We start from the raw sequence: 26,188 nt of genomic DNA, 5'->3' as shown, positions 1-26,188 counted from the left end.
CAGATCCATCTACCAGGAAGAGACTGTCCCCTTTCTTTCCTGGGCCACCTGAATCTGGCTGTGTCTCTAGGACCCCAAGCCCACAGGCAGGTGTCCCAGGGTTGGAGGTAGGCCCCAGGCCTGGTGGCCTCTCTACTTGAGAAGACCGTCGTCAGAGCCTTTACGTTCCCAGATCCTGCAACCTGCCCCTTTGCTGTCAGAGCTGGTGCAAGGTGGCCCTAGGCCGTGTCCCACCAGCTCCTCCCACCTCCCGCAGTCTCCCTTGTCCCACCCAGCCCTGACCCCCAGCAGCAGCCCTGCCCTGGGCTGGCCTCGGGCGTCTCTGGGCTTGAAGCAGGACTTGCCCCACTGTCAAGTTTGGCTTCAGAGCTTCAGGACTCCCTCTCTAGTTCTCTGGTTTGTTATAGATCTTCTCCACCTTTTAGCTTCTAGCCTTATTTGGGAGTAAATCTGACCATAAGGGAAGCTGATGTCTCCACTGTGGTTCTCAGCCACTGCCTTATCTGCACCTGACCCTGCCTGCCAGCTCTTCCAGCAGGGCAAACCAGCTCTTTTCCGATTGGCATTTACTGTGATTTTTAAAAGACTAAAACCAGAAATTATGAACCCAAAGCCGCCCCGATGCAGCCCTTCCTCACCCCTCCATGTTCATTAGCTCAGATGCCGCCCCCGCCCACTGCCCCGTGTGGGGCTGGAGTGAGGAGGTGAGGCTCGGGGGTGGGGGGCCAGGAGGGGTCAAGCCAAGCAGAGAAATCCCTCATTTTACTTATTTTGATTTTGGGCTTTGAATCCGACACTTTGATTAACTGGCTCTGTTTTCTTGTCTGCTTCCTCCCCGCCCCCCCAACCACCCCCCACCCGCTCCCCTCCCCGCTCCCCTCCTGCTGCCGCTCCTCCTGTGGACCACCCCACTGTGCCCTGGCCTCGCTGGGACGGGTTTCCAGTGGGCGAATCAGTTACAATGACATGTTTGAGATGCTGAAACACATGTCCCCGCCTCTGGGGCTGGGGAAGAAATGCCCTGCTCGAGTTGCCTACAAGGTAGACCCTGACCCTGCAACCTGCCCCCCAGGAGGCTGTGTGTGCTCTGCACGGGGTGCTCTCGCTGGCTCTTCCAGCTCCTCTCCTTCTCGGGGCACCCGGCTGTCTGCCTGCCGCTCTGCTGTGTGCCCCTGGCCACCTCACTGTGTCTTTCTCTTCAGCCCCATCCCAGCTTCCTTCCCAGACAGAGGGACATGGCCACCATGATGTCTCACTGGCCTCTCGTCCCCACATCCTGAGCAGCCCCCTCTGAGAGCCCCCTGGAGGTTCAGGGAGATAGAACTAGACCCTCCTCACTGCCTTTTCTTCCTCCCTTTCTTTCCTAGGAATGAAGGGACAGACCACTTGTTTAACAGAGGTTGTTTTTGTTCTGGGCTCATAATAAAGCCCTAAGCCCCTGGTATGGCTGGAGCTGTTCAGCCCTCTGGGTCTGGCCCTGCGGGCAGGTGGGGCCTGCAGGGCCTCTGGTGCTTTTGTAGAATCCCCTCCCCAGCTCAGCAAGTGCACAGGTTCCCTGGGCCCAGGCTGCAGTCTCCAGGGCTGTGCTAGGTTCCATGGTGGGGAGGTGGCACTGTTGTATTGAGAAGGAAAGGGGAGTTGGGGAGAACATCTTGCTATTATTCCTGGGGCCTCAGGCTGCAGGATGGGGACAGCCTTAGGGCCTAGGAGTCATGGGTTACTGAGTCCCCAAGAAGGGGGTAAATCAAGGGACACCTCCAGGCCTCCCTCCTGGGTGGGCAAGCAGGTCACATGGCCCAGCCCTAAGCCTGTTCCATCTGCCCAGCTGTCCTCAGTCCCACCCCGTGCTCCCCGTGTGTAAGCACCTTTGTTCCCCCAGCACCCACTCGCCCACCCGAGAATCCTCCTGAGGCCCTCACTGCTCTCCAGCAAACGGCCTGTCTTTCTGCCAGCATGTGCCTCAAGTGTTCCTGAGTCTCCCTCTGTCTGAGGAAGCGTTCTGCCAGAGTGTTCATCTCTCTGGTGCTGTGGACAGCTCTCGTGCACGCTGTCTCTCTGTGCCCTGACTCTAGGTCTTTGTTACCTGATTCAGTGCAGCCTGTGGGAGCCGAGTGGCACCTGCAAGCCATTCTCAGCCCCTGCCCTGCCCTGCCTTGTGCCTGCCTGAGGTCCTGCATGCAAGGCTGTAGTTTTGTCCCCAAGAAGGAGAGCTCTGTCCACACTTGGGGCCGGGCCGAGCAGGAAGGGCCATGATGGAGCAGTGTTTGGCCGACTCCAAGGTTCTGGGCATGGAGAGACCAAGGGAGGCCTCGGGGTGGGAGCAGAAGACTGGGCAAGCCGAGGAGGGTCCAGGAGATGCCCAGAGTGCCGCACCACAGAGGGCCCAGGGCAGGGACACCTGTCTGTTTGTCCTGGCCTTGCCTCTTGGCTTCTTCCTGAGATTCTTGGCCCTTCGGGGCCTGGGGTGGGCTAATGGCACCCCTGGGTAGGGCAGCCCTCTAGTGCCTGGGCGGAGCTCTTCCTTCTTGGAAATCACCTGCCTGCTCTGCCTTCACTGCTATCCCCAACTCCCCCACCGCCTGCCCTCCAGGAGAGGAATTCCTTGGTCTCTCACTCCCCCATCCATGCTGGTCTGCAGGGATGCTCTTCTCTGGGAAGCCGTTTACTCCTTGTGTACTGCACACAAATGCTGTGCAAAGCCCTGGGGCTGGGACTGGACGTGGCACGTGGGGCTTTGCCAGCATTCGGGGCAGTCAGGCTCATGTCTCCAGCCCTGCTTGCATCCACACCCACCAACTGTTAGGCTGAGGACTCTGGATTTGGGGCCAGAATGCTAGGGGAAGGGCTGCATGGCCCTCTCTAGAGAAGGGGCTGCCCTGCCACAGGGTGCAGGCTTGGGTGACGACAGGCAGACCCCAGGGAGGAGCTCCTGTCTCTAGCTGGTCAGTGCTCCTGGGCCTCCACTTGGCCAGCTCCATGCTCCCCATGCTAAAAATCTTCCAGGCACACCTGAGCCGCATTTCCTCCTTGAGGACTTCTGAGCTGTCAGAGCCTGGGTCTCTAGGCAGCACCAACTGCCTGGAGGACTGTGGTGCAGACACAAACTTGTCTCCAGCTGTTCTGTCCTCAGAACTGGAACGGGCTCTCCACCTGAGAGGGAGATGGAGCAGAGGTGCAGGACATGCCCCAGCCCGCCCTGAAGTCCTGGGCAGTCATGTCTGTTCCTGTCCTTCTTCCAGTGGGAGCTGCCTTGCAGGGAGTTAGGCTCTGCCGTTTAATGGCAATGAGCATCTCTTCCAGGCCCCATGCTGGCGGGTGAGAGGCAGAAGCCTTGCTGGGCTGGAGCTAAAACTAAGGTGTCACCTACTGGGAGCTGGGCCCCAGAGAGGTACCCTGGACCACCTACCCCTTGTCCAGATGATCTAAGTGGTGGGAGGAGAAGATGGGGGTGGGCAGACCCATGAGCACAGGGACCCCTTCTGTCTGTGACTGCTGCTTCTCCCCAGTCAAGGCCACACACCTATATTGAGCCACAGGTAGGGGTCCCTCGGGGTGAGGAGCTACCTGTGCTTTCAGAGGGATCAAAGCTCCTGGCCTGGCCCTATGCCACAGTCTTTACCTGGAGTTCTACTTTTCTGCAGCTAGGAGGATCCTCAGCTGAGATTTGCAGGGTGGGAGTCCAGGGAAGAGTGTGAATGCTGGCAAAACTCCCACCTGCCCCACCTCACTCAGGCGTAGGCACCTTCAGGGACTACCACTGGGATGCCCAGCCCAGCCTCCAGGGACCCCATCATTGAGTAGTCCTGGGGTGGGGGGTGACCCCAGCAGGCCTGGCCCTGACTGGCCCTGCTTGTCCCTAGCGCCTGGTTCGCATGAACATGCCCATCTCCAATGAGGACATGACCGTCCACTTCACATCCACGCTGATGGCCCTCATCCGGACGGCGCTGGAGATTAAGCTGGCTCCAGGTGAGCAAGGTGACCTAGGGTGGGAGGGCCCTGGGACCCGGAGATGTGCACCCCTGCCCTCAGCGCCAGCCCCAGGAGGGAGGAAGGAGGGTGAGGGGCCAGCTGTGTCTGGAGGGGTCTGAGGGCAGCTGCACAGGATGCCTGTCCTGTGGGGCACTGTCTCTTTTGCCTGGTAACCATCTGCATGTCAGCACCACAGTGATCCCGTTTCAGTAAGGAAATTGAGGCGTGGTGAGATTTAATAAATTGCCTAGGTGGAGCCAGGACAGAGCCTTGGCAAGCCTCAGCACAGCCAGTGCTCTCCCTGGGGACGAGGCCACAGGCCCTCGGCCCTTCCCACAGTGAGCCCATTCCCTGTCTGGTCTTGCCCTGATCAGATGGACAGAGCCACAGCAATGCCAAAGCAAGGAGAGAAGCCTCAGAGTACCTTCCCCACCCCACCCCTGCATCTGCCCTGTCTCCTGCTATGTGCACCAGGCCCCACTTGTCCCCTCAAGGATGCCACGCTGGCAACACCCTACTGTCTCTTGCCTTGCCAGTTTTCCTCTCTGCTGGATTATTTGTGTCAACATATAAACATCCGATTTTTTCCTCCATCTTTAAAAATTTCTCTTCCCCCCATCGACTTCCACATTCTCTCCTTTCTAGCACCCGACTCTTCAGAGGTTGTCTGTGATTCCCTTTCCCATGTGCGGGGGGCTCTTCCCAGCTTCACCAGAGCCTGCCTCAGGGTCTCCAGGACTCCACAATGCTCAACTCAAAGACCGAGGTGCATCACCATCTCATGGGCTGTCCACACTTCTCCATTTGCACTCTCTTCTCTTGGAATTTTTTTTTTTTTTTTTTTTTTTTTTCCTGAGACGGAGTTTCGCTCTTGTTAACCAGGCTGGAGTGCAACGGCGCGATCTCGGCTCACCGCAACCTCCGCCTCCTGGGTTCAGGCAATTCTCCTGCCTCAGCCTCCTGAGTAGCTGGGATTACAGGCACGCGCCACCATGCCCAGCTAATTTTTTGTATTTTCAGTAGAGACGGGGTTTCACCATGTTGACCAGGATGGTCTCAATCTCTTGACCTCGTGATCCACCCTCCTCGGCCTCCCGAAGTGCTGGGATTACAGGCGTGAGCCACCGTGCCTGGCCAGAACCTTTTTTATGTCTGTTTCTCTGATCCCACAAACTCTGGGTGTGCCTTTGTGCCATGGAATGTTCTCTACACCCACTGCTTTATCATCTCACCTATTCCCATGGCTTTAAATAGCATGAGTCCAATTTTGTATTTTCAGTCCTGACTTCTCCCCTGAACTTCAGATTTCCCCCCACAGCCTTCTCTCTCAGTCAATGCTCAAGCCAAAACCTTAGAAGCCTTCTTATTTTATTATTTATTTATTTATTTGAGAATGGGTCTCACGGTGTCACCCAGGCTGGAGTGTACTGGTGCAGTCGTGGCTCACTGCAGCCTCCACCTCCCAGGCTTGAGTGATCCTCCTGCCTCAGCCTCCCAAAGTGCTGGGATTACAGGCACCACCCCTGCCCACTAATTTTTGAATATTTTTTAGACATGGGGTTCGCTGTGTCATACAGGCTGAGGATCATCCTTTTCTCCCTTGTTCTTATCCCATTTCTGATTCATGCCTTCTGTCCTATTTTCTTGACTCTTTAAACTCTATCCAAAGTGTGGCCACTCCCCTCTCTTCCCCACTGCCGCCTCTGCTGGCTCTCAGCTGTTGCTGCAGCAACTTCTAATTCATCCACTTCTGCCCTTGACCCCTTCTGTCTGCCTTCAACACAACAACCAGAGTGATCGGGTTAAAAATTAGACTAAGGGCTGGGTGTGGTGGCTCACACCTGTAATCCTAGCACTTTGGGAGGCCAAGGCAGACAGATTGCCTGAGCCCAGGAGTTGGAGGCCAGCCTGGGCAGCAGAGTGAAACTCTGTCTCTACTAAAATAGAAAAAATTAGGCCGGGCGCGGTGGCTCATGCCTGCAATTCCAGCACTTCAGAGGCTGAGGCCGGTGGATCACAAGGTCAAGAGATCGATACCATCCTGGCCAACATTGTAAAACCCTGTCTCTACTAAAAATACAAAGTTAGCTGGGTGTGGTGGTGTGTGCCTGTAGTCCCAGCTACTCAGGAGGCTGAGACAGGAGAATCGATTGAATCCGTGATACAAAGTTTGGAGTGAGCTGAGGTCGTGCCACTGCACTCCAGCCTGGCAACAGAGTGAGACTCTGTCTCAAAAAAAAAAAAAAAGAAAGAAAAATAAGCTGGTCATGATGATATGTGCCTATAGTCCCAGCTACTCAGGAGGCTGAGGCAGGAGAATCGCTTGAACCCAAGAGGTGGAAGTTGCAGTGAGCTGAGATCACACAACTAGCCTGGGTGACAGAGCGAGACTCTCTCTCAAAAAAAAAAAAAAAAAAAATTCAGATGAACAAAATTGATGAAGTCCTAGCTGGACAGATCAAGAAGATAGAGAAGATACAAATAACCAATATAAGCAATGAAGGAGGGAACATCACTGCAAATGCTGTTAATGTTAAAAAGATAAGAGGCCAGGCACGGTGGCTCAAATCTATAACCCCAACACTTTGGGAGGTAGAAGCAGGAGGATCGATTGAGGCCAGGAGTTGAAGACCAGCCTGGGTAACATAGCGAGAATCTGTCTTTAGAAAAAATGGTTTAAAATAATTAGCTGGGCGTAGGGACACACACTTGTATTCCCAGCTACTCAGGAGGCTGAGGGAGGATGATCACTTGAGCCCAGGAGCTTGAGGCTGCAGTGGACTGTGATTGTGCCACTGTACTCCAGCCTGAGTGACAGAGTGAGACCCTGTCAATTCAAAACAATAATACAAATTTTAAATAAAACAAAGAAACGTTATAAACAATTAATGTCCATTTAAACAAATGAAATGGAAAAATTCCGTGAAAAACATAAACTGTCATGCTCATTCAAGAATAGATAACCTTCAGTTTCAACACCACAGGACAAAAAATGAGAACAGATGACCAGGCCAGGTGCCAGGGCTCATGCCTGCAATTCCAGCAGTTTTGGAGGTTGAGGCAGGAGGATCACTGGAGCCCAGGAGTTTAAAGACCAGTCTGGGCAACACAGGGAACCCTGTCTCTACAAAAAATTTAAAAATTAGCTGAGTGTGGTGGTGAATACCTGTGTTCCCAGCTTCTTGGAGACCAGGGTTAGAAGGGATGCGACATGATGGTACTGCTGCACTCCAGCCTGGGATAGCATGAGACCCCATCCCCAAAAAACCCTTCAGTAATGCCATGTTTATTAAATAACCACTATACTCCAGCCTGGGATAGAGTGAGACCCCATCTCAAAACAAAAACAAAAACAAAAACAAAAAACACTTGAGTAATACCATGTAAAACCACTATACTCACTCCAGCCTGAGACCCCATCTCCAAAAACAAAAATAAAAACAAAACCTCAGTAATACCATATTTATAAAATAACCACTGCACTCCAGCCTGGGTAACAGAGTGAGACCCCATCACAAAAAAATTAGTAGTATCATATGTATTAAATTTAGAGTGGAAAAGCCTTCCAGCAAAGAAAATTCCAGGTCCAGATGGCTTCATTAGTGAAGTCTATCAACTGTTTAAGGAAGAAATATTACCAATTCTATATAGACTCTTACAGAAAGTAGAAAAAGGGAATATTTTCCAACTTACATTATTTTCAGAGGCCAGCTTTGCTCTGATACCAAAAGTAGATAAAGACATGACAAGAAAACTACAGACCAGTATCCCTTATGAACAGACTTTTAAAATCTTCAACATAATCTTTTAGGAAACTGAATATACCTGTATTTTAAAAGGTAATCCATGATGACACAAATGGGGTTTACCCCAGGATAAGTTTGGTTCAGTGAGATTACAGTCCACCACTCAACTATAGTTGCCAGAATACTTCTCAGAATGACACTGCTTAGTGCTGAGAGGGCAAAGCAACTGGAATTCTATTGGGAAAAGGAAGTGGTGTAGCCCCTTAGACAGTCTGCAGTTACTTCTGTGGTCCAGCTGTTTCACTTAGGAAATGAAAACATACATCCACACAGAATCTACATGGAAATGTTTACAGCTTTATTCAAAATCGCACTAAACTGTAAACAACTCATATGTCCATCAGTTGGCAGTGGAGAAACAGATGGTGCATTCGTGCAATTAAAGACTACTCAAGAGCGAAAGGAAACACTGCCGTTGCACGTGGCAATGTGTGAGACTCACATGGACCACACCGGGTAAAAGAAGTCAGATTCAAAAGCCAGTGTGCTATATGATGTCATGTGTGTGACATTCTGCAGCAAAGCTATAGAGAGCCAGAACACATCAGTGGTGGCAGGGGCTGCCAGTGGGACTAGGGTTTGACTCAAGGGGGCACAGAGGAATTTGGGAGTGATGGAGCTGTTGCATACTTTGACTGTGGTGCTAGGTGCATGGGTATATGCATTTACCAAAGTTCATGGAACACTAAAAAGGGTGACTCTTAAACTGCATGTGAATTGTACCTTCATAAATCTGATGTTTAAGAAAGGTGATTCTGATTGTTTTATTCCTCTGCTCAAAACCCTCCACTGCCTTCCATGCTGGGCTTCCTGCCCATGCCCTCTGTCAACCTTGCCCCATGGGCTCCCTGGCTCTTTGGGTGACCCAGCAGGGCCAGTGTACTCAAGGGCTCCTTTCTACCTTCAGGACACACAGGCCTCCTCCTTGGGAGGCTTTGCTGGCCGTCCTGTCCCCAGCCACAGCCCTGCTAGTATTTCCTGTTCCATTCCTCGCTCTGCTCTCCCGGCTTTGGCACTTTTCACTCTCCAGTACACGGTGTTTTGTTTTTTGTTTTTTACTCATTGCTACTTTATTGGTAGACTAAAGCGGTGTCAACTCCAGAAGGGAAATTTTTGGGGGGTTTTTGGTCCCATCACTTGGAACGGTACGTGATATTGAGTAGGTGTTCAGTAAATACTGCTGAACGAGTAGATGAGTGGCTGGAGTGCCGCCATTTTCCTCCCAAATCTGCATTGCCCGTCCCCTGCACACACGTCAGACACATTTGTGTCCTGCTCACCTTCCTTCTCCTCTGGGCAGACCTGCTGCACAGAGACTGTGAGCAGCTTCTGCATCAGCGTCTGTTCCCACCACACCCTCCTTCCAGCACCGTCTACCCTATCCATCCCCTGACCTGCACCAGCTCTGTCCCATTGGCGGCCACAGGGCTGCTCCTAACATCTCTGTCTCTTCCCCTTCTCTGCCATCATCCTGGTCCAGCTGGGACAAAGCAGCATCAGTGTGACGCGGAGTTGAGGAAGGAGATTTCGGTCGTATGGGCCAATCTTCCTCAGAAGACTCTGGACTTGCTGGTACCACCCCATAAGCGTAAGTGTGAGGGTGAGATGCCGCTGGCCCCCACCTTTTCTGTCCCACCCAGAATGGCTGGAAGGCTGTGGAGGTGAGGACAAGGGACAAAGGGCAAGCCATCTTGGAGAGTTGGGCTTACCTCCTTGTGGGTCTGCGCTCGGCTTCAACCGAGGGAGCCCCGGGTGGCAGAGGAGCCACAGGAGATGAGCGCAGGTTTGGGGTGTTAAGCTCCTGGTGTGTGGAATTTATTTTTTTAAATCCAGAGAAAAGGCAGGAAGGGATCCCACAGAGATGTTAGGAGTGTGGGGAGGTGCCCAGCTCCATGTTGAACTCTGAGATGTGAAGGAGGACGGGGAGGTGCCCAACGAAATCTTGCTTTTTGGAGAGGAGACACAGAAAGGGCCCCACATTCAGCAGGGGAGGATGGCCTCTGCCCAGCTGTGGGAGACCTCAGGAGTCAGGGTGGCCAGAAGGGCCAGGTCAGCATCTGGAGGAGCCCCGGTGGCCGAGTCCTGTGTTCTGCCTTAGAGCCGTCTATCCCAGTACATTTCCAGGAGTCCTTGTGGCGGGTGAGGGAGGGGGGCTGTTTCCTCACCTAACTTCCACCCCGTTTCCATGGGTTCTCGGCCCTTTCTCTGAATGTCAGCCCCTGTGTTCTCTTCTAGCCGATGAGATGACAGTGGGGAAAGTTTATGCAGCTCTGATGATATTTGACTTCTACAAGCAGAACAAAAGCACTAGAGACCAGATGCAGCAGGCTCCCGGAGGCCTCTCCCAGGTACCTGGCAGCCCTCAGTTTTCCAGGAAGTCACTGTGGTGCCTCCGAGGCTCTGGCATCCTTGGGGAGTTTGCCATGGGGAAGACCCACACTGTTCTTGGAAAAAGTGCCTCAGGAGAAGGAAGATGAAAGTTGCTTGCAGCTGCCTCTGTGGCCCCCAAAGTCTGGAACTACACACAGCCTTTATACTTTCTGTGGGCTGGTGGTACTGGGCAGCTTCCAACATAGAAAGCCAGCACCCAGGGCCAGAAGACGAGGGCTGCCCTGGGCAGTGTCACCACTGTTAAGGTGTGGGAGAGAAGATGTGAAGACCATTTGAGGAGGATTGTTTGGGGAGGTGGAAGGAGAACTGTTTTCCCTTCACGCAGAGACCAAACACATTCAGATGTATAGGTTCAGGATTGCTGTCTGTTCTGTTCTTGACTCTGGCTGAGATGGTTTGGGGGCCCGTCTTCCTGATGTCATCCTTCCCACACAGCCGTGTCTTTGGTGACCATATGTAGTCTCTCTGCTAGAAGATTGTTTAGGTATCCAAGGTTTCCGGGGATGGTAACCCAGTCCTCAGATGGAGAATATCTGGTGGTCAGGCCACACCTTCCATTCTGACATCTGGGGTAGACGTCACTAATCCAGCCAGCAGTCTTCCTCACCCCTGAAATCTCAGAATTCTGCTCAGCCCAACCCTAACCGTAACTCCTACCAGCCAATTCAAGGTGATCATTAGATGGAATCTTGTTGCCACCTGTAATCTGGTCCAATCCCCTAATTGTGTAGCAGGGAAACTGAGGTTTTGAGAGGTGACAGGGATTTCCTGAATTCATAACAGGGCCAGGGTTTGAGGAGATGCTTCATTGTTTGGTCACATGCTCATATTTAGGGACAGGGTGGGAACAGGGAAAGCAGGTGGCCCCTTGCTAAGGGGACAGAGCCCTGACGCTGGGCTTGAACATTGCCCTGTGCCATGTGGTCAGAGCAGGGCAAGGAGGCCACATTGCAGGCCCATTGGAGGTCTTTCTCTTCCCTTCGCCTCCTTTACAGATGGGTCCTGTGTCCCTGTTCCACCCTTTGAAGGCCACCCTGGAGCAGACGCAGCCGGCTGTGCTCCGAGGAGCCCGAGTTTTCCTTCGACAGAAGAGTTCCACGTCCCTCAGCAATGGCGGGGCCATGTGAGTATCCCGATGGACAGGAGGGGGCCCAAGGCTAGTAAAGGAGAAAGCAGACATCTCATTTCCCTGAACTGCCTGGCTCTCACTTCCGCTGGCCTCCGTGTTCACCAGCTTGGAGGCACCCGACCGTGTCCCTGGGCCCTTGGCTGCCCTCCAAGGACAGAGAGCCCCAGGTCACATCTCAGTTCTCAGGGGCTGGCTCTGCTGCAGATGCTTGTTGTCCTTGCTGCCTGAGAGCAGTCAAGGGCTCTTCTTTTGCTGGGACTTTAAAATTGTTCCCTGTGACATTAGACAGGTGCCTCATCGAACCCACCTTCCTAACAGTGCTTAGACCATGTCCCATTCCCGCCGCATGCACCTGCTTCCCTTTGAGACAAGAGGCCCCTGCCCCTGCTCCTCATCAGCCCTCCATGGCAGCAGATGCTGAGACTCCAGCTCCAGCTCCCACCCTTTTCTGTCAGTGGCCTCCTGCTCTGATCTTTCTAACCCTGTAAGACACTTTTCCTCTCAGATCTCCACTTTGGCACGGATTTCTGAAGCTGTTAAATTTTGTAACAAAATTGGTAAGGTTCCTTTTTATCACTTCACTCTTGCTGCAGTATTTCTTGATAACAAACCAGCCAGAAGCAGGTAACTTAAAAGAACCATCACTTTTTCCCACTGTGTCCCAGAAAAGTGTGCCCCCGAATCTCAGGACCCAGATTCTGGGGACTGACTCCCAAGCTCCCCGTAGCCCCCCATTCCCACACTCTGCTTTTGGCATGCTGATGAAAACCTTGCTTTCATATAAAACTGATTCTGCTTGTATGTGTAGGTGGGAGGGGATAGTGAGGTGTCTGGGGGTTATGTAAGCCAAGCTTTCAGCAGGAAATTGAGCTTCTGTTATTTCTGTGGTGATAGTTTCTACCTGAATCAATTATAACTTCTGTATGGCAAGATAAGGAACACCCACTCAGACTGGGTCTGGCAAGGGTGTTTATTGAGCCATTTAATGAGCATGTTGAGCATCTACCTGGCCTTGGATATGGTGTGATTTCAGGGTTATTGGTGCATTAGGGGCCAGCTCTGACCATTCCTCCTCTCAGCACCAGCCTGCCACAATGGCTGCTCTTGGCCCAGTGCCAGCAGGGGCCACAGTGCCCTAGACAGCATGGAAGGAGAAGAGCTGCTTGCAACTCTCAGAAGATAAAGGATGGGGCTTCTCAGAAGCCCCAGCAACCACCAGTGTGTTTCTCTGCCATCTCTGCACCCACTACTGTGATCAGAGTGTGGTCCACTTGGACCATCAGGCTCCACTCTGAGCTCAGAGTGATCAATGCCACTCAACCTGCAAGACTAAGAATGTAGTCAGTGCTTCACCGCACATGGGAATGAGCACTCACCCAAGCAAATTCCATGCTAGCTGGGAGACAAGTGATGAGAAATAGTGCAAGGGTATCTCCGGGTGGGACCATTGGAGCAGGCGGATGGGGAGCACGTGTGGGGTGGCCTCCACCAGAAGGCTCCACCCCAGCAGAGAGCCAAGGGACGGAAAGGCTCATCATGGCTGGGGGTGGAGTGGGGTGGGTCAGAGAAGTGAGGAGGAGCCACCAGCAAGGGACCCCTGGGGGAAGAAGCCCCTGGAAGAGTCCCGGGCAAGGCCACCCCGTCCCAGCTCATCCCCTCCATGACAGCTGCTTCCCATCCCAGCTAATCCCCTCCCCAACAGCTTATCCGGAGCCTGGCCCAGTCCTCTCCTCCATGACAGCTTCTCTCGCTGTCTGCCAGCATAGGCAGGACTTCTGTAGCTACTGTCCTAACGCAGGCTCTACACACGTGGCCCCATTCCTCCCCAAGATAATCCCGTGTGGCAAGGACAGTCCCTGCTCCCGCTTTACAGATCAGTCCCTTGTCCAGATGAGGGCGTGGCAGGCCCAGGCCTGCCTAACACTTGAGCACGTGGGGCTGGGAGCTGGTGCTTGGCGTCCTCTGCCCCTCCGAATCCCTTCCTGCTCTGACCCCGTTTTGGATTCATGTCCTTTGATGAGGCTTTGCTTGGGTCCAGCATGCACAGGCCATGTTGGGGCCCCCTGGCCTCTGCTGCCTGTGGTGGAGATGCCTGGCATGTTGAAGTGCCGGGCTGTTGGTGAGGCACCTGTGGCTCCTGACTCTACAGGAGTCCATTTGTCTTTTCTGCCACAGACAGAACCAAGAGAGTGGCATCAAGGAGTCTGTCTCCTGGGGCACTCAGAGGACCCAGGATGCACCCCTCGAGGCCAGGCCACCCCTGGAGCGTGGTCACTCCACAGAGATCCCTGTGGGGCAGTCAGGAGCACTGGTGAGCATCCCCGGGGGCCAGTGAGACTGGAATGGGGGATACGTGAGATCTGGATAGAGGACGTGTGAGACCGGGGCGGGGGATGTGTGAGACCGGGATGGGGACGTGTGAGACCGGGGCGGGGGACGTGTGAACAGCAATGGGGGTTAGGTGAGACTGATGTGAATTTGGGTAAGACTGCAGTGCCCCATGGGGTGAGTCCAGGGAGGGGTCAGATGAGTCATGGGGTGGGACTAGGCGAGTGCTCTCTCCCCAGGCTGTGGATGTTCAGATGCAGAGCATGACCCGGAGGGGCCCTGATGGGGAGCCACAGCCTGGACTGGAGAGCCAGGGCCGAGCGGCCTCCATGCCCCGCCTTGCTGCTGAGACTCAGGTGGGTGGTCTTGGAGGGTCCAGGACCTGGGGCTGGCAAGTGCAGGGTGGGGAAGGCGATGTGTGGCTCTGGTGAGGAGACGTGGGGTGGAGAGGACTGGGGTCCCATGTGTGGAGCTCTTTGCTGAGGTGGGAGCAGGCGCCCCGGGCAGCCCTGACTGGGCCCCAACAGAGGTGCAGCCTGGGTGCCTTAAGCCCCAAATCTTCTCCAGAGGGTGGGTCAGGTCCAGTAGATGATGCTGGGACAGCTGTCCTGTTCTTAGCCTCCTGTCAGGGGCCGTGGGGCCTAGGGACCCCCTTCTGGCCCCATCATGTTCCGCTCCTCCTCTCTGGGACTCGACTCCCCCTAATAACCTCATCCTCATCCAGAAAATCTCACTGCCACCTCAGTCCCCTCTCTCCTGCCTGTGACTCTGTGGAGTACCCTCCCTGCTCACACAGCGGACCACTTACGCTACCAAGCTCCTTGCTGGGCTCTCCTCTCTCTGGGACACGCACTTTGGGTTAAGGAAGAGGAATCTCTGGCCTGGGGATGGCTGTGCCCCCATGTTTCCCAGGGGAGGCTCCTACCACAAGGACACTGGGAGGGTTGCACTCCGAGGCTGCTCTGGGAACGCTGTGCCCCAACCTCCAAGGCTGGGGAGGAGCTCCAGGCCCTCGTCTGCAACCTGAGCCTGCTCCAGGTGCCCCTCCTCCCTCTTGTAGTTTTCTCCTCTTCCCACCAGTCCTTCCTCCCTTGTCTCTTTCCCTGCCCCACAGTGCCCTCCTGGGCGCTACCTGGCGAGTGGGTGCAGGCTGAGCCTCCCTGCAGCCTATACTGGGGCTTCATTCACAAATGTGATGTGCTGGCAGCTGTGGGTGAGTGTACCTGGGAGGGCTCGCCCCCCGACCCCCCAGATCTCTTCCACAGGTCCTGATTCCAGCTGGGGAAGCAGGTCAGGGATCAGTCCACCCCAGCTGTGCCAGGAGAGTGATCCCACTGCAGGCAGCCAAGGCATCCTTGAGCCCCACTCAAGAGTTCTTCCAATGAAGCCAGCTGCCTCTCTTCCTGGCAGGGCACACGGGATGGGCCAGGGACTCAGGCACCGTCTGCTCCCAGCTTGCCCGCCTGGGACAGAGCGTGGGTCCTTCTGACTGTGAGACCAAGATGGAGGATGTGTGGCCCCTCTGTCTGGCCTGCTCCACCATCCCTCCCTTGCCTGCATCCCCGCTGACCCCAGTGCCTCCCACAGACCCACTCTTAGGCCATGTGCCAACGTGTCCTTTGTCTGCAGCCTGTCGCAGATGCCAGCCCCATGAAGCGCTCCATCTCCACGCTGGCCCAGCGCCCCCGCGGGGCTCATCTCTGCAGCACCACCCCAGACCGCCCGCCCCCTAGCCAGGCACCACACCACCACCACCACCGCTGCCACCGCCGCAAGGACAGGAAGCAGAGGTCCCTGGAGAAGGGGCCCAGCCTGTCTGCCGAGACGGATGGCGGTGCGTGCGGAGGGGCCCGGGGAGCCCCTCGGGGAGCTGTGGCCCGAGTCAGGGTGTCCAAGAAGCCCATGGGGACCCTCTTCCTTTGCGGGCCTCATGACCCCATAACCAGCTGGAGCAGGGTGGGGCTGAGGCCCAGCCCCTAACCCTCACCCCAGCCCTCCCCTGGCACCGCCTGAATTCCATCCTGCTGGCCCCGGGGTCAGGGGTCCCTGCCTCAGGCCTGGCCGTGCTAACTTCTCCTCTTCCCTGGCCAGCACCAAGCAGTGCTGCGGGGCCGGGGCTGCCCCTGGGAGAGGGGCCCACAGGCTGCAAGCGGGAGCGAGAGCGCCGGCAGGAGCGGGGCCGGTCCCAGGAGCGGAGGCAGCCCTCGTCCTCCTCCTCAGAGAAGCAGCGCTTCTACTCCTGCGACCGCTTCGGGGGCCGCGAGCCCCCAAAGCCCAAGCCCTCCCTCAGCAGCCACCCCACATCACCGACAGCTGGCCAGGAGCCAGGACCCCACCCCCAGGTAAGAGGAGCAGGTGGGCAGGTCAGGGCCCAGCAGCCTCTCCCTCGGCCCAGCGGCCCTGTCCCACAGGCTCCTCTCCCTGGGGCACCCCCACTGCTCTTTGTCATTGCCAGCAACCCCAAGGGCTGGGCGCCCTGTCCCAGAGCTGGCATCAGCACCCCAGCCCAGCCGTGTCCTCCTCGGGCTCCTGCCTGGGTCACCCTGGGATGGTGGGTCTGCGTCCTCATCCACTTTTGGACCTGAGACTCCGAATCCGCACCTCTCTCTCCATCCCTTCCGACTCTCCTTCCCTGATTGTGGTCGTTGGGCTTCTGTTCTGTCCTCTTCACTGGGCCCAGCCTGTCCCTTCCCATCACTTCCTCTCCCCAACCCATTCCTGGGCCTGATGGTGACCACCACCCTTCCTTACACACAGGTGCCTGTTGCCTCCCTGGTTGTCATGGCCCAGTGTGTCCCCTGTGGCCTCCCTCTCTGCTCCCTGCCCACGAGGGCCTGTGTATGCTGTGCTCTATGGTTCGGGTTTGTCTGTTTGGTTTGCTGCAGGGCAGTGGTTCCGTGAACGGGAGCCCCTTGCTGTCGACGTCTGGTGCTAGCACCCCGGGGCGCAGTGGGCGGAGGCAGCTCCCCCAGACGCCCTTGACTCCTCGCCCCAGTATCACCTACAAGACGGCCAACTCCTCACCTGTCCACTTCGCTGGGGCCCAGACCAGCCTCCCTGCCTTCTCCCCGGGCCGGCTCAGCCGTGGGCTTTCTGAACACAACGCCCTGCTTCAGAGAGACCCCCTCAGCCAGCCCCTGGCCCCTGGCTCTCGGATCGGCTCCGACCCTTATCTGGGGCAGCGTCTGGACAGTGAGGCCTCTGTCCATGCCCTGCCTGAGGACACGCTCACCTTCGAGGAGGCTGTGGCCACCAACTCGGGCCGCTCTTCTAGGACTTCCTATGTGTCCTCCCTGACCTCCCAGTCTCACCCTCTCCGCCGCGTGCCCAATGGCTACCACTGCACCCTGGGACTCAGCTCGGGTGGCCGAGCACGGCACAGCTACCCCCACCCTGACCAAGACCACTGGTGCTAGCTGCACCGTGACCGCCCAGACGCCTGCACGCAGCAGGTGCGTGTTCCAGTGGATGAGTTCTATCATCCACATGGGGCAGCAGCCCCTAGGGGGAGGCCTCGCCCACCTTAGTGAGGCTCCTGCGGCCCCTCTGTCCCTCCTCCCCTCTTTTATTCTAGATGACGAATAAAGCCCTGTTAGAGGATGCGGCTCTTTCTGTCCCCTTCCTGTCCTGCCTTCCTGGGTTTCGTACCACACACCAGACCCTAAACTGGAGGCTGCTGTGTGTGGCTGAGAAGGACCCAGGAGTCCAAATCCCGTGTCCTGGGACTCAGCATCCAGGGTGGGTGCTTGGAGCCGTTGTAAGGAGCATCCTGTGGGGAGCACCCTTCATGTGGCTGTCCGGCGCAGAGAAGCAGGGCCCGCTTGAAAGCACAGCGAGACCTCCGTACGGTGGGGATGGGGAGCGAGACGCAGGCTCGCACCAGCCGTGGCTTGTGCAGCCCCTCAGAGTCGGTGAACGCTCATGCAGACACGCTCTATCCCTCCTCCGGACACCGTCGGCCCCACAGGGACCGCGTTGGAAAGTGTTCTTGCTGTAGTTTTGAGTTTTAATTGCAACACTCCTCACTTTTGTCACTTCTATATACTCAATGTAGGAAAAATAGAAAACCAGAAAAATGGGGAAGGAAATGTTCACATAACTTTAACAAATCAAACCCGTGGGAGAACGATGTCAGCTTTTTGCCACGTGCTTTGTGGCTTGTGTGAGGAGACTCCCTGTGCAGCTGTGTCCAGCCAGGCAGACCCCAGGTGGCCCCTGGCTCCGCTGCTCTTGACCAAGTGCCTGACCGCCAGGCCCTCACACCCAGGCCCCTGGGCACTGTGGCGTGAGATGAGGCCTCCGGAACCATCGTGGGAGGATGTGAAAAGCACTCGCAGTGGCAGCCAGGTAGCAAGCCCTTGCCAGTGGGGAGCGCTGGATGTCGTGGTGGGAAACAAGGCAGCCGTCTGTCCTCCCACGAGCAGATGGATTTCCAGGGAAGCCATGGGGCGGCTGACCATGTGCTTGTGTGAGGCATGTTCAGTCTGTTCTGCATTGGATTCTCAGGGCACACTCTGTGGTGTGTGAAATAGGTTTCTTTCCACATATGGCAGAAGACAGGGAAAGGCTAGCAGGGTGGATGGAGACACTGGCTGGTGGCTTGGATATGGGGCCATCAGGGCAGGAGGGAGGAAGCCCCAGCTGGAATGAAACTCTTAAAGAAAGTGACCAAGGGAGGCCATGGCTCCCATTGCTGAGGCTGGGCACCTGACGCCCAGCACTGTCCTGGCACCAAACGCAGGGAGCAGGCAGTCAAGTGAGTCTGACCCCACAGCTACACTCAGGAGAGAAAGACCACACTCAGGACACTGTCCGAGGTGCGCAAGATGCTGGGAGGCCCTTTGTTTTGTGCAGAAAGGGAGCATTTAGAACAGTTGGTGGTGGTATGTCCTCTGTGTTCTGAAATTCCAGATGATCTGTGTTGGATTATTGGCTTCTACCCCATGATTCTCCTCAAAGAAATTGTGTGTGATATGTGTGCGTGTGTCTGTGTCACAGGAGACGCAGTGCCTGTGCAGGTGTGTTTAGTGTGTGGATGTCATTAATCCATAGGGCTATGCAACAAAAGACACATTTAATAGAAATAAAACACACAAGACTGCTGCCTGGTCTGGGGTTCAGCATGATTGTGACCAAACCTTTTTATAGAATTTCTTTACCTGAAGGCACAACACTCTGAAACTTTAAAGATAACAGAATATTTTATTCCAATAGAATAACCCAGGAATCTCGGACTGTGCATGTGATCACGTGGCAGAGTAGAAGGATGTGTATTTTGACACTGATGTTTTGTCTCTTGTTCCCCCTGCTGCCAGCCCATGCGACCTTGGGTGTCAAATGTGTCCATTCCATGCAAAACCACAGCCATTTCCCCAGGCAGTGTTGGGCTAAGAATACGCTTTTCTAGACCCACACAGCCCAGCTGGCTTGTCTGGACTCTTGTAGGCACTGGAATTGATGAAAATCACAGGGAGGGGGGAAAATAGACATTATATCTTGTTTTCCTGACTGGGTTTTGTTTCTCACTGTGTCTTCTCCAGCTATCATATATGTTCCCAGAATCTCATAGTGAGTTGCCAAATTTGAAATGCATCACCCAGTTGTCTGCATCTGGAACCAGTCAAGCAGTGGCTGTAGTTTGAACAAGTTATGTGTGCATGTAACATATATACATATATACATATATACAAGTATGTGCATGATGTATATCTTCGTACTTTTTGATACAATGTATTCATTTGTTAATTTTTAATTATATTTGATATAAATCAAAGGTTTGTTGCAAAACTTTATATTTAAGAAGTGTTAAAAAAAAAAACAAGTCCCAACCATGCAACCCAACTGGGACCTACTTAAAAAAAATTCTGTGATTGACTAGTTTGCTGCCTGAGTAATATTTATCAGCCAAACTTTGGATTCTGCTATTGTTTCTACAATGACATTTTGTATGAAGCAAAGTCCTTGGATTAAAATAAAAACTTAGCAAAAAATCAAAAACAAAACCCCACCATGCTGCCATTGGTATATGCAAGGGTGTGGGACTGGGGGTGCACTGCCAGGAGGGTCAGAAGAAAGTAAGAACGGTTTTGTTTTGATTTTTGAGACAAGAGTTTTGTTCTCATTGCCCAGGTTGGAGTGCAGTGGCACAATCTTGGCCCACTGCAACCTCTGCCTCCCAGGTTCAAGTGATTTTCCTGCCTCGGCCTCCTGAGTAGCTGGGATTACAGGTGCACATCACCATGCCCAGATAATTTTGTATTTTTAGTAGAGATGGGGTTTCACCATATTGGCCAGGTTGGTCTCGTACCCTTGACCTCAAGTGATCCGCCTGCCTTGGCCTCCCAAAATGCTGGGATTACAGGTGTGAGCCACTGTGCCCAGCCTGCAGTTTGTTTTCAATGCAAGTGTGGGTTCAGGTAGAGAATGTGGTGAGCATCAAGGGAAGCACTTGGAAGGAGGAGGCAGATTTGACTTCCCTGGGGATCAGGGTTAGGGTTGGTTAGGATTATGGTGGTGGTTTGGGGTTGGGGTTGGATAGATGGTGGGGGAGGTTCCAGGAGGCTGTGTGAGTTTGGGGGCACAGAGCTCGTCTTAAGATGCCCCAATCATTCATTCACTTTGCAGTTAAAATGTCAGGATATAGCTAGCTACATGCTGAAAAGGACAAAGGGGACATTCTTAAGAGAAACCTGGTACCATAAGTACAGATCAGGGCAGGCCCAGTAGGTACAGACATGACCATTGTAGGACCTTCCTGGAGTGGCAGGAAGCCCAGCCCCAGCAGTGGATTCAGACTGATCACTGTAGATGCATGTCAACCCACAGTGAGGGGGTCCCACAAGCCTAGGTGGGGCAAGTCGGGGCCCTAAGGCAGGAGCAGGAAAACCAGACAAAAGAGATGAAAACTTAAGGAATGTGAAGAAGCTCAACATAAAACTCCCTGCGCAGGACCCTGGGTCTGTTTTCCTGAACATCAGCCCACTCCTCCCTTGAGCTGTACTTATTTTTTCTACGCATGGCATATTTTCCCCAATGAAGTTATCCGCTGTCTTTGTACTGCCTCTTGGCGAAAAATCTTTCTTCCAAGTTAGACAGAAACTGGGACGTCTGCTCTCTCCAGTATTAGCTCCATTTCAATTTGAATTTCTAGAATTGACGACCCTGAGCAACCTGCGCTCCGACTTTAAGTGGTGTAGGAGGAAGCCAGCAGGGGGCGCCCAGCTGTCACACTGGGAGCAAGACGGCCCTGCAGCGTTCCCAGTTGCCAGGAGGGGGCACACGGGCACCACACCGTGAGCAAGAGGGCTCTGCAGTGCCCCGCCCGCCGGCAGGTGGCGCCTGAGCCCCGCTTTCAGATTTGGGGGCACCGCCTCCGGCCTGCGTTGTCGGGGCCAGCAGCTTCCGGGCTGGGCCGGATGTGAAGGTGAAGCCATGTTTCCCTCAGCACAGTCGGGGCGGAGCAGGGTGGGAGGGCACCGCCTTGCTCTGGGACAACTCGAGGTGAGTAAAATCCTTCCTGTTCGCAGCGCTGGCTGCTGCAGGTTAGAGACCAGTGAGAAGGTCTGGGTGTGGAAAACTGGAAGCCAAAGCACGTCTGGATTCTGCGCACTGAGGTTCTGGCGACTGCAGTGCGGAGTGCACAGCGCAGCCTCGGAACACGAATGGAGCGTTCCTGATGCAGGCACGACATCCGAAATGCGAATGCGACACGTGTGGTGCTCACATGGCAAACCCTGTGACGCTCATGCAGTGCCTCAGTACCGAAGTGTTTATACAAACCCCGGGCTCCCCACGCGGCCCTGCAGTCCCAACACCGCGCTCGTAGCAATCAACACTGACAGTGCAGGGCTCCCAGCGGCTGTTGAGCCGGAGCTGCTCGGGCCTGGCCTCTGCCTCTGCGGTGGAGTTCGTTCTCTATCTGCTTCACGGATGTGGAATTGACGCGGTTGTTTTACAAGTTAGATTGCTTCCCAGTAATTCCATAGTTCGAGGAAACTTGCAATGGTAGTGTGGAGTTTTCTTTCTCTTTTCTCTCAGAGTCGCCAGCGGTTATTGCTGCGCCAGATCTGCAGCTTCACAGAAAACACTCCAGTGGCTTTCACCCAAAACAGGGACCCCTCCCAGGTAAGCGCTAGGTGACCCCAGTATAGGAGGCCACGTTTCTACCTGAGGGTCGGGTCCACAGGGGCCACGTTTCTACCTGAGGGTTGGGTCCACAGGGGCCACGTTTCTACCTGAGGGTCAGGTCCACAGGCCCGTTTCACTTCGAAGCTGCCTTTGCTGGGTGGAAAATGTCTCTTTCCATCTGGGAAGATGGAAATACTCGAAAATGTATTTCTTTATGCAGTGAACAGTTAGTAAAGAAAACAGATACTTTATTAATATTTGTGGATTTTGAAATGCATTGAAGATGGCTCCAATTTTCCTTTTCTGGAGCCTTTGCAGAGGTGAAGAGCAGAGCTGTCCCCAGGCTGGGTCTGCCCAGTGGTTCCCCCTGGGCAGATGTAGATGCCCCACTTCAGGTGGGAATTTGCAGCCCCCTGGAGGAGCACAGGCCCACCCATGTGCCACAGAGATCTCAGCATGATTGTTCTCAAAATCTCCTTTACAAATAAGTCTCATCCCATCACTGTCCTGATTTAACTTTAACGATGGTTTCCCACTGGCTTCAGAACAGGAATCACAGAACTGATCTGGCCACCTGTCCCTGAAAGCTCCCACCTGCTGCCCTCTCCTGCCCAGTCCAGCCCAGTACAGCTGCCTGCAGTGTGGTTTTCACCCACAGGGACACAGCAGGCTCTCGGGGTCCTGGGGACTCTGCACACACCCTTGAACTCATCCACCAAACACCCCCTTATCAAATACTCTTAAGAATCTATCCAGCTAGATCCTTGAAGTCACAGTGGTTATGATGTCTAACAGCACAAAAATTCTAACGTGATTTTTTTTTTAGACCAAAAAAAAGGTATATCTTCTGTGAGAATCACTCTTAATTTATAAATCAAGGAAATAGATACATAAAAGCAAAGTCCATATTTGGGATAATCAGTAAAGAAAAATAAATTCTCAATGCCGAATAAAAGACAAAGGGCACAACTGATTGTTGAAATTTCATAAGAGTTTACTGGACAGAATATTGCCTTGCCATATTCTCTATCCCTGTGTGTGTCTGTATATGTGTGTGTGTATCACACACGTACCAGTTGCAAGATATTTCAGGTTTAAATACTCATGTTAACTTTCTTTTTCTTTCTTTCTTTTTTTTTTTTTTTTTAGATGGAGTCTGGGTCTGTCACCCAGGCTGGAGTGCAGTGGCATGATCTCAGCTCATTGCAACCTCCACCTCCTGGGTTCAAGTGATTCATCTGCCTCAGCCTCCCAAGTAGTTGGGATTACAGGTGCCTGCCACTGTGCCTGGCTAATTTTTGTATTTTTAGTAGAGATGGATGGGGTTTCACTATGTGGGCCAGGCTGGTCTCGAACTCCTGACCTCAGGTGATCTGCCTGCCTTGGGTTCCTAGAGTGCTGGGATTACAGACACGAGCCACCAGGCCTGACCTACTCATTTTTACTTAATTAGACAATATAGTTAATTGATTAAAAAGTCTTAGTGCACATCACGGCAATCCATGTAAATACTCGAAAATGTCTTTCTTTATGCAGTGAACAGTTAGTAAAGAAAACAGATACTTTATTAATATTTGTGGATATTGAAATGCAGTGAGGGGGTATAATTCTTGTGTCAGAGCTCTGGTGTGGGACTTAGGGCAAGAATGCATCCAACTGTAAATTGTATCTAACCTCAGTGAACCCACTGGCTCTCTCAGCTGCCTCATGCTGGATGGCAAATTCTTGACTGGTGGAGATGGAGAGACAAACTGTCACTTTCGTTGAATCTCCAGTCTAGCAGGAAAGTCCTCATATTTCAGAATGTCATATTGTGCCAGATATTTCATTATCAAAGAAACTGCTTCCCAGCAATATTGTTAACCTGGCTGTGTCTCAGATGGGTGTAGAGAAAAAAAAAAAAGAATAACTGCAACACAAAATTCTGCAAGTATCATAAGGTATGTGAAACACTTGGCAAATACTAAATTTAGGGTTAGGGTTAGGCTTGTGAATTATGTAAATGTTAATGGAAATGCCATCCATGCCTTGGAGCTTGAAATCAGGAAGCCCTAATCATACTCTGTGAGTATGACAAGAACTTAGTTCTTAGTTCAGATCCCAACTCACTCCTGAAGTCACTCTGTGATCTTGGGTCATAGCCCTTCTCAACATTATTTCTTTGTCTCATGTCAGAGACAAATATAGAGATAAACCTTCTGAAATTGACCAGGATTAAGTGAGATGAGTTATGCAAATCTGTCAGTAGAGGGTCTTGGACTACAAAAGATGACAAAATAACCCACATAGAAAGGAGGGTGGGATACTCTTTGAATAGTTATGGGCAGTGAAGAGGTGACTTTTTGCCCTGTCTCTCCAAGTTTGCATTAGCAGTATCTTCTATTTGAGCAGACTTTCTCCATCAACTAGTTGAAATAGAGAGCTCATGTTTTTAAAGCTGTCTTCTACTTGGGAAGAAGTACACATGTATCTGTAACTCTGGAGAAAGATTCCAATGCCTGCCATTTGAGCTCCATGGGATGACACAGTTGTGACCACTAAGCTCAATAGATGACAGACTCTGAGTACGAGAGGTATCTATTGAAGCCACTGTAATTTAGAAGAGCTACCTGTGGAGGAGATGTACGGGACTCTGTTCTCCCCAGACCCTGGGTCTGTTCTCATGAGAAGCATCTCACGGAGGGCACAGGCCACAGCATTTACTGCTTTGTAGATAGCATTCCTGGGGTTAAACATGGGCCTGCCAAGGCTCAATGTCACAGCCTTCAAGCAGACACTGGGAGAATATCCCTCCAAAAGAGATTCAGAAGAGCATTGAGCGTTAAAAAAAAATGGTTTTCTAAGTAAAATATGGATAATTAGCAACATTAACTGTATGTTGAAACTGCTTGAAAACCAGGAGTTAACTGTCTCTGATGTGAAATCATCCCATGGAAAGTGCCAAAAAGAAATCTTGCCTGTGTGTGGTGGTATGCGACTGAGGGGTGTGACCTATACCTTGCGTGTGGTGACAGCCTGTAATCCAGCCACTCAAAGGCTTCACAGTATGCTTGTGCCACCATAACCTGTAGCCACCTTTGTGGGTGTATCTGGGGTGCCAGTGAGGAGATCCCAGTGGGGATCCCAATGGGGAAAAGGCAGGGCTTACTCAGTGATGGGCATCTGCTCTCTAAAGGCTGTGCACGTTTCCCCTGTCCATTTCTTCTCAACTTCCAGAGGAACTGCCCACTTCTTACATCCTCTGACACAAACAGCCCCACCCAAGTTGTGGCCAGGATGCCCAGTAAGCCACTGTACCCTAGGCTGGAGCGGCCCTGTAAGTAATCTGTCATTCATAGATCAGAGGGTTCCTGTGTCATCTAAGTGGGAAGGAAGAAACATTTCCAGAAGAAAGAACCAAGAGAGTGTCTGTGATATTCAGTTGAACAACATACCTTTTTATCTTTTATTAATGAAAAATGTTCTAGATATCAAGCAATATTAATTGTAATACAAAGCAATAGGGTGAGAGGTTTTTTTTTAAATTCCATATTCTATTTGCAGCCTCTCTGAAAGTCCTACCTTGAAAAATTGTTCAGAGGCTATTTCTGGCATCTGCAGAAGTTCTCTGAGGTTCACTTCAGCCAGTCAAGAATTCCTTCTCTTTAACTGCTGTTGCCGCTGCTGCTGCTGAGAGTGCTGGTAGAGGCCAGAGGAGTCAGCGGAGGAGGCCCAGAGGGCAGCGGCGGGAGCGGAGAGGGACACGGGCATGAGAAGAAGCGAGGGAGGAGGGCATGCAGCACGCTTTTCTGCCCGCCTGAGGGGCCAGAGCAGCCCTGGCCCCGTGGCCCCGCCAACGCCACCTGCCCGCCAGACAAAGCCAACAACCCACACACGCAGCAGATCTTTTTTCGTCCATCCATCCCAAAAGATTTTCGTGCAAATCTTTTCCTTAGATTAACTTTAAGGTTAAAAATTGCCAAAAGTATTTTGGAAACTCTTATTAGGTAGATTTATTATGAAAAATTATTGAAAGAATGTTTTTTATAAGAATATAGAACTTTTTAATAAGAGTAACTTATAGAATCAAATATATAAGCTGTAAGTTTTTAAGTGTCTGTTAAGTATAATATTAGCTTATTTAAATAGAAATTAAGCACAATAGAAATTTGTTTTATATTTAATAGTGATAGCTCTGAAGACATAGTTGTTTTATTACGCCAAAAATATCAATCTTATTTAAGTTTTATCCAAATTGTGTTAACTTGAAAAACATTTCTATCAGTTCCCACATTTCTAGGAGCCTGGGGAATATTTATTTATAAATGCTTATTTTTTTCCCAAGCCAAGTTAGAGCACTTATATAGGATTTTCTAAATGAATTTTGCAATGCTATCTGGAGTTAAGAAACTATCACATATACACAATGTACATTAATAGGCATACAAACACAAAT

At 52.6% G+C, this 26,188-nt stretch overlaps 1 protein-coding gene and 1 long non-coding RNA gene across 9 annotated transcripts in view; both read left to right on the top strand.

Annotated features, from left to right (window-relative positions):
- The window catches only part of CACNA1B (calcium voltage-gated channel subunit alpha1 B), a 237,984-nt gene extending 217,855 nt beyond the window's left edge, over window positions 1-20,129 (top strand). For 5 of the 8 annotated variants that reach the window (XM_074394405.1, XM_039461495.2, XM_074394406.1 and 2 more), the window contains 10 exons: window positions 945-1,041; window positions 3,861-3,969; window positions 9,259-9,366; window positions 10,014-10,126; window positions 11,165-11,292; window positions 13,474-13,609; window positions 13,866-13,982; window positions 15,256-15,460; window positions 15,718-15,968; window positions 16,512-20,129. In XM_074394405.1, the coding sequence (XP_074250506.1) occupies window positions 945-1,041; window positions 3,861-3,969; window positions 9,259-9,366; window positions 10,014-10,126; window positions 11,165-11,292; window positions 13,474-13,609; window positions 13,866-13,982; window positions 15,256-15,460; window positions 15,718-15,968; window positions 16,512-17,042 (1,795 nt within the window). In that variant the 3' untranslated portion in view covers window positions 17,043-20,129. Of the gene's footprint in view, window positions 1-944; window positions 1,042-3,860; window positions 3,970-9,258; window positions 9,367-10,013; window positions 10,127-11,164; window positions 11,293-13,473; window positions 13,610-13,865; window positions 13,983-15,255; window positions 15,461-15,717; window positions 15,969-16,511 lie in introns of those variants that run through there. The other 3 variants (XM_039461488.2, XR_012516448.1, XM_074394407.1) reach the window with 3 other exon arrangements.
- A 1-nt stretch (window position 20,130) lies between these two features.
- LOC141583681 (uncharacterized) lies at window positions 20,131-25,733 on the top strand. The gene is made up of 3 exons (XR_012516449.1): window positions 20,131-21,126; window positions 21,664-21,750; window positions 25,297-25,733. It is a non-coding gene; the product is annotated as an uncharacterized LOC141583681 (long non-coding RNA).
- Window positions 25,734-26,188: the final 455 nt, after the last annotated feature.

Source organism: Saimiri boliviensis, chromosome 2 (assembly GCF_048565385.1).
Source record: "Saimiri boliviensis isolate mSaiBol1 chromosome 2, mSaiBol1.pri, whole genome shotgun sequence".
Classification (NCBI taxonomy): Eukaryota; Metazoa; Chordata; class Mammalia; order Primates; family Cebidae; genus Saimiri; species Saimiri boliviensis.
The sequence above is the reverse complement of the archived record's forward strand: the minus strand, read 5'-3'. Positions and strand labels throughout refer to the sequence as shown.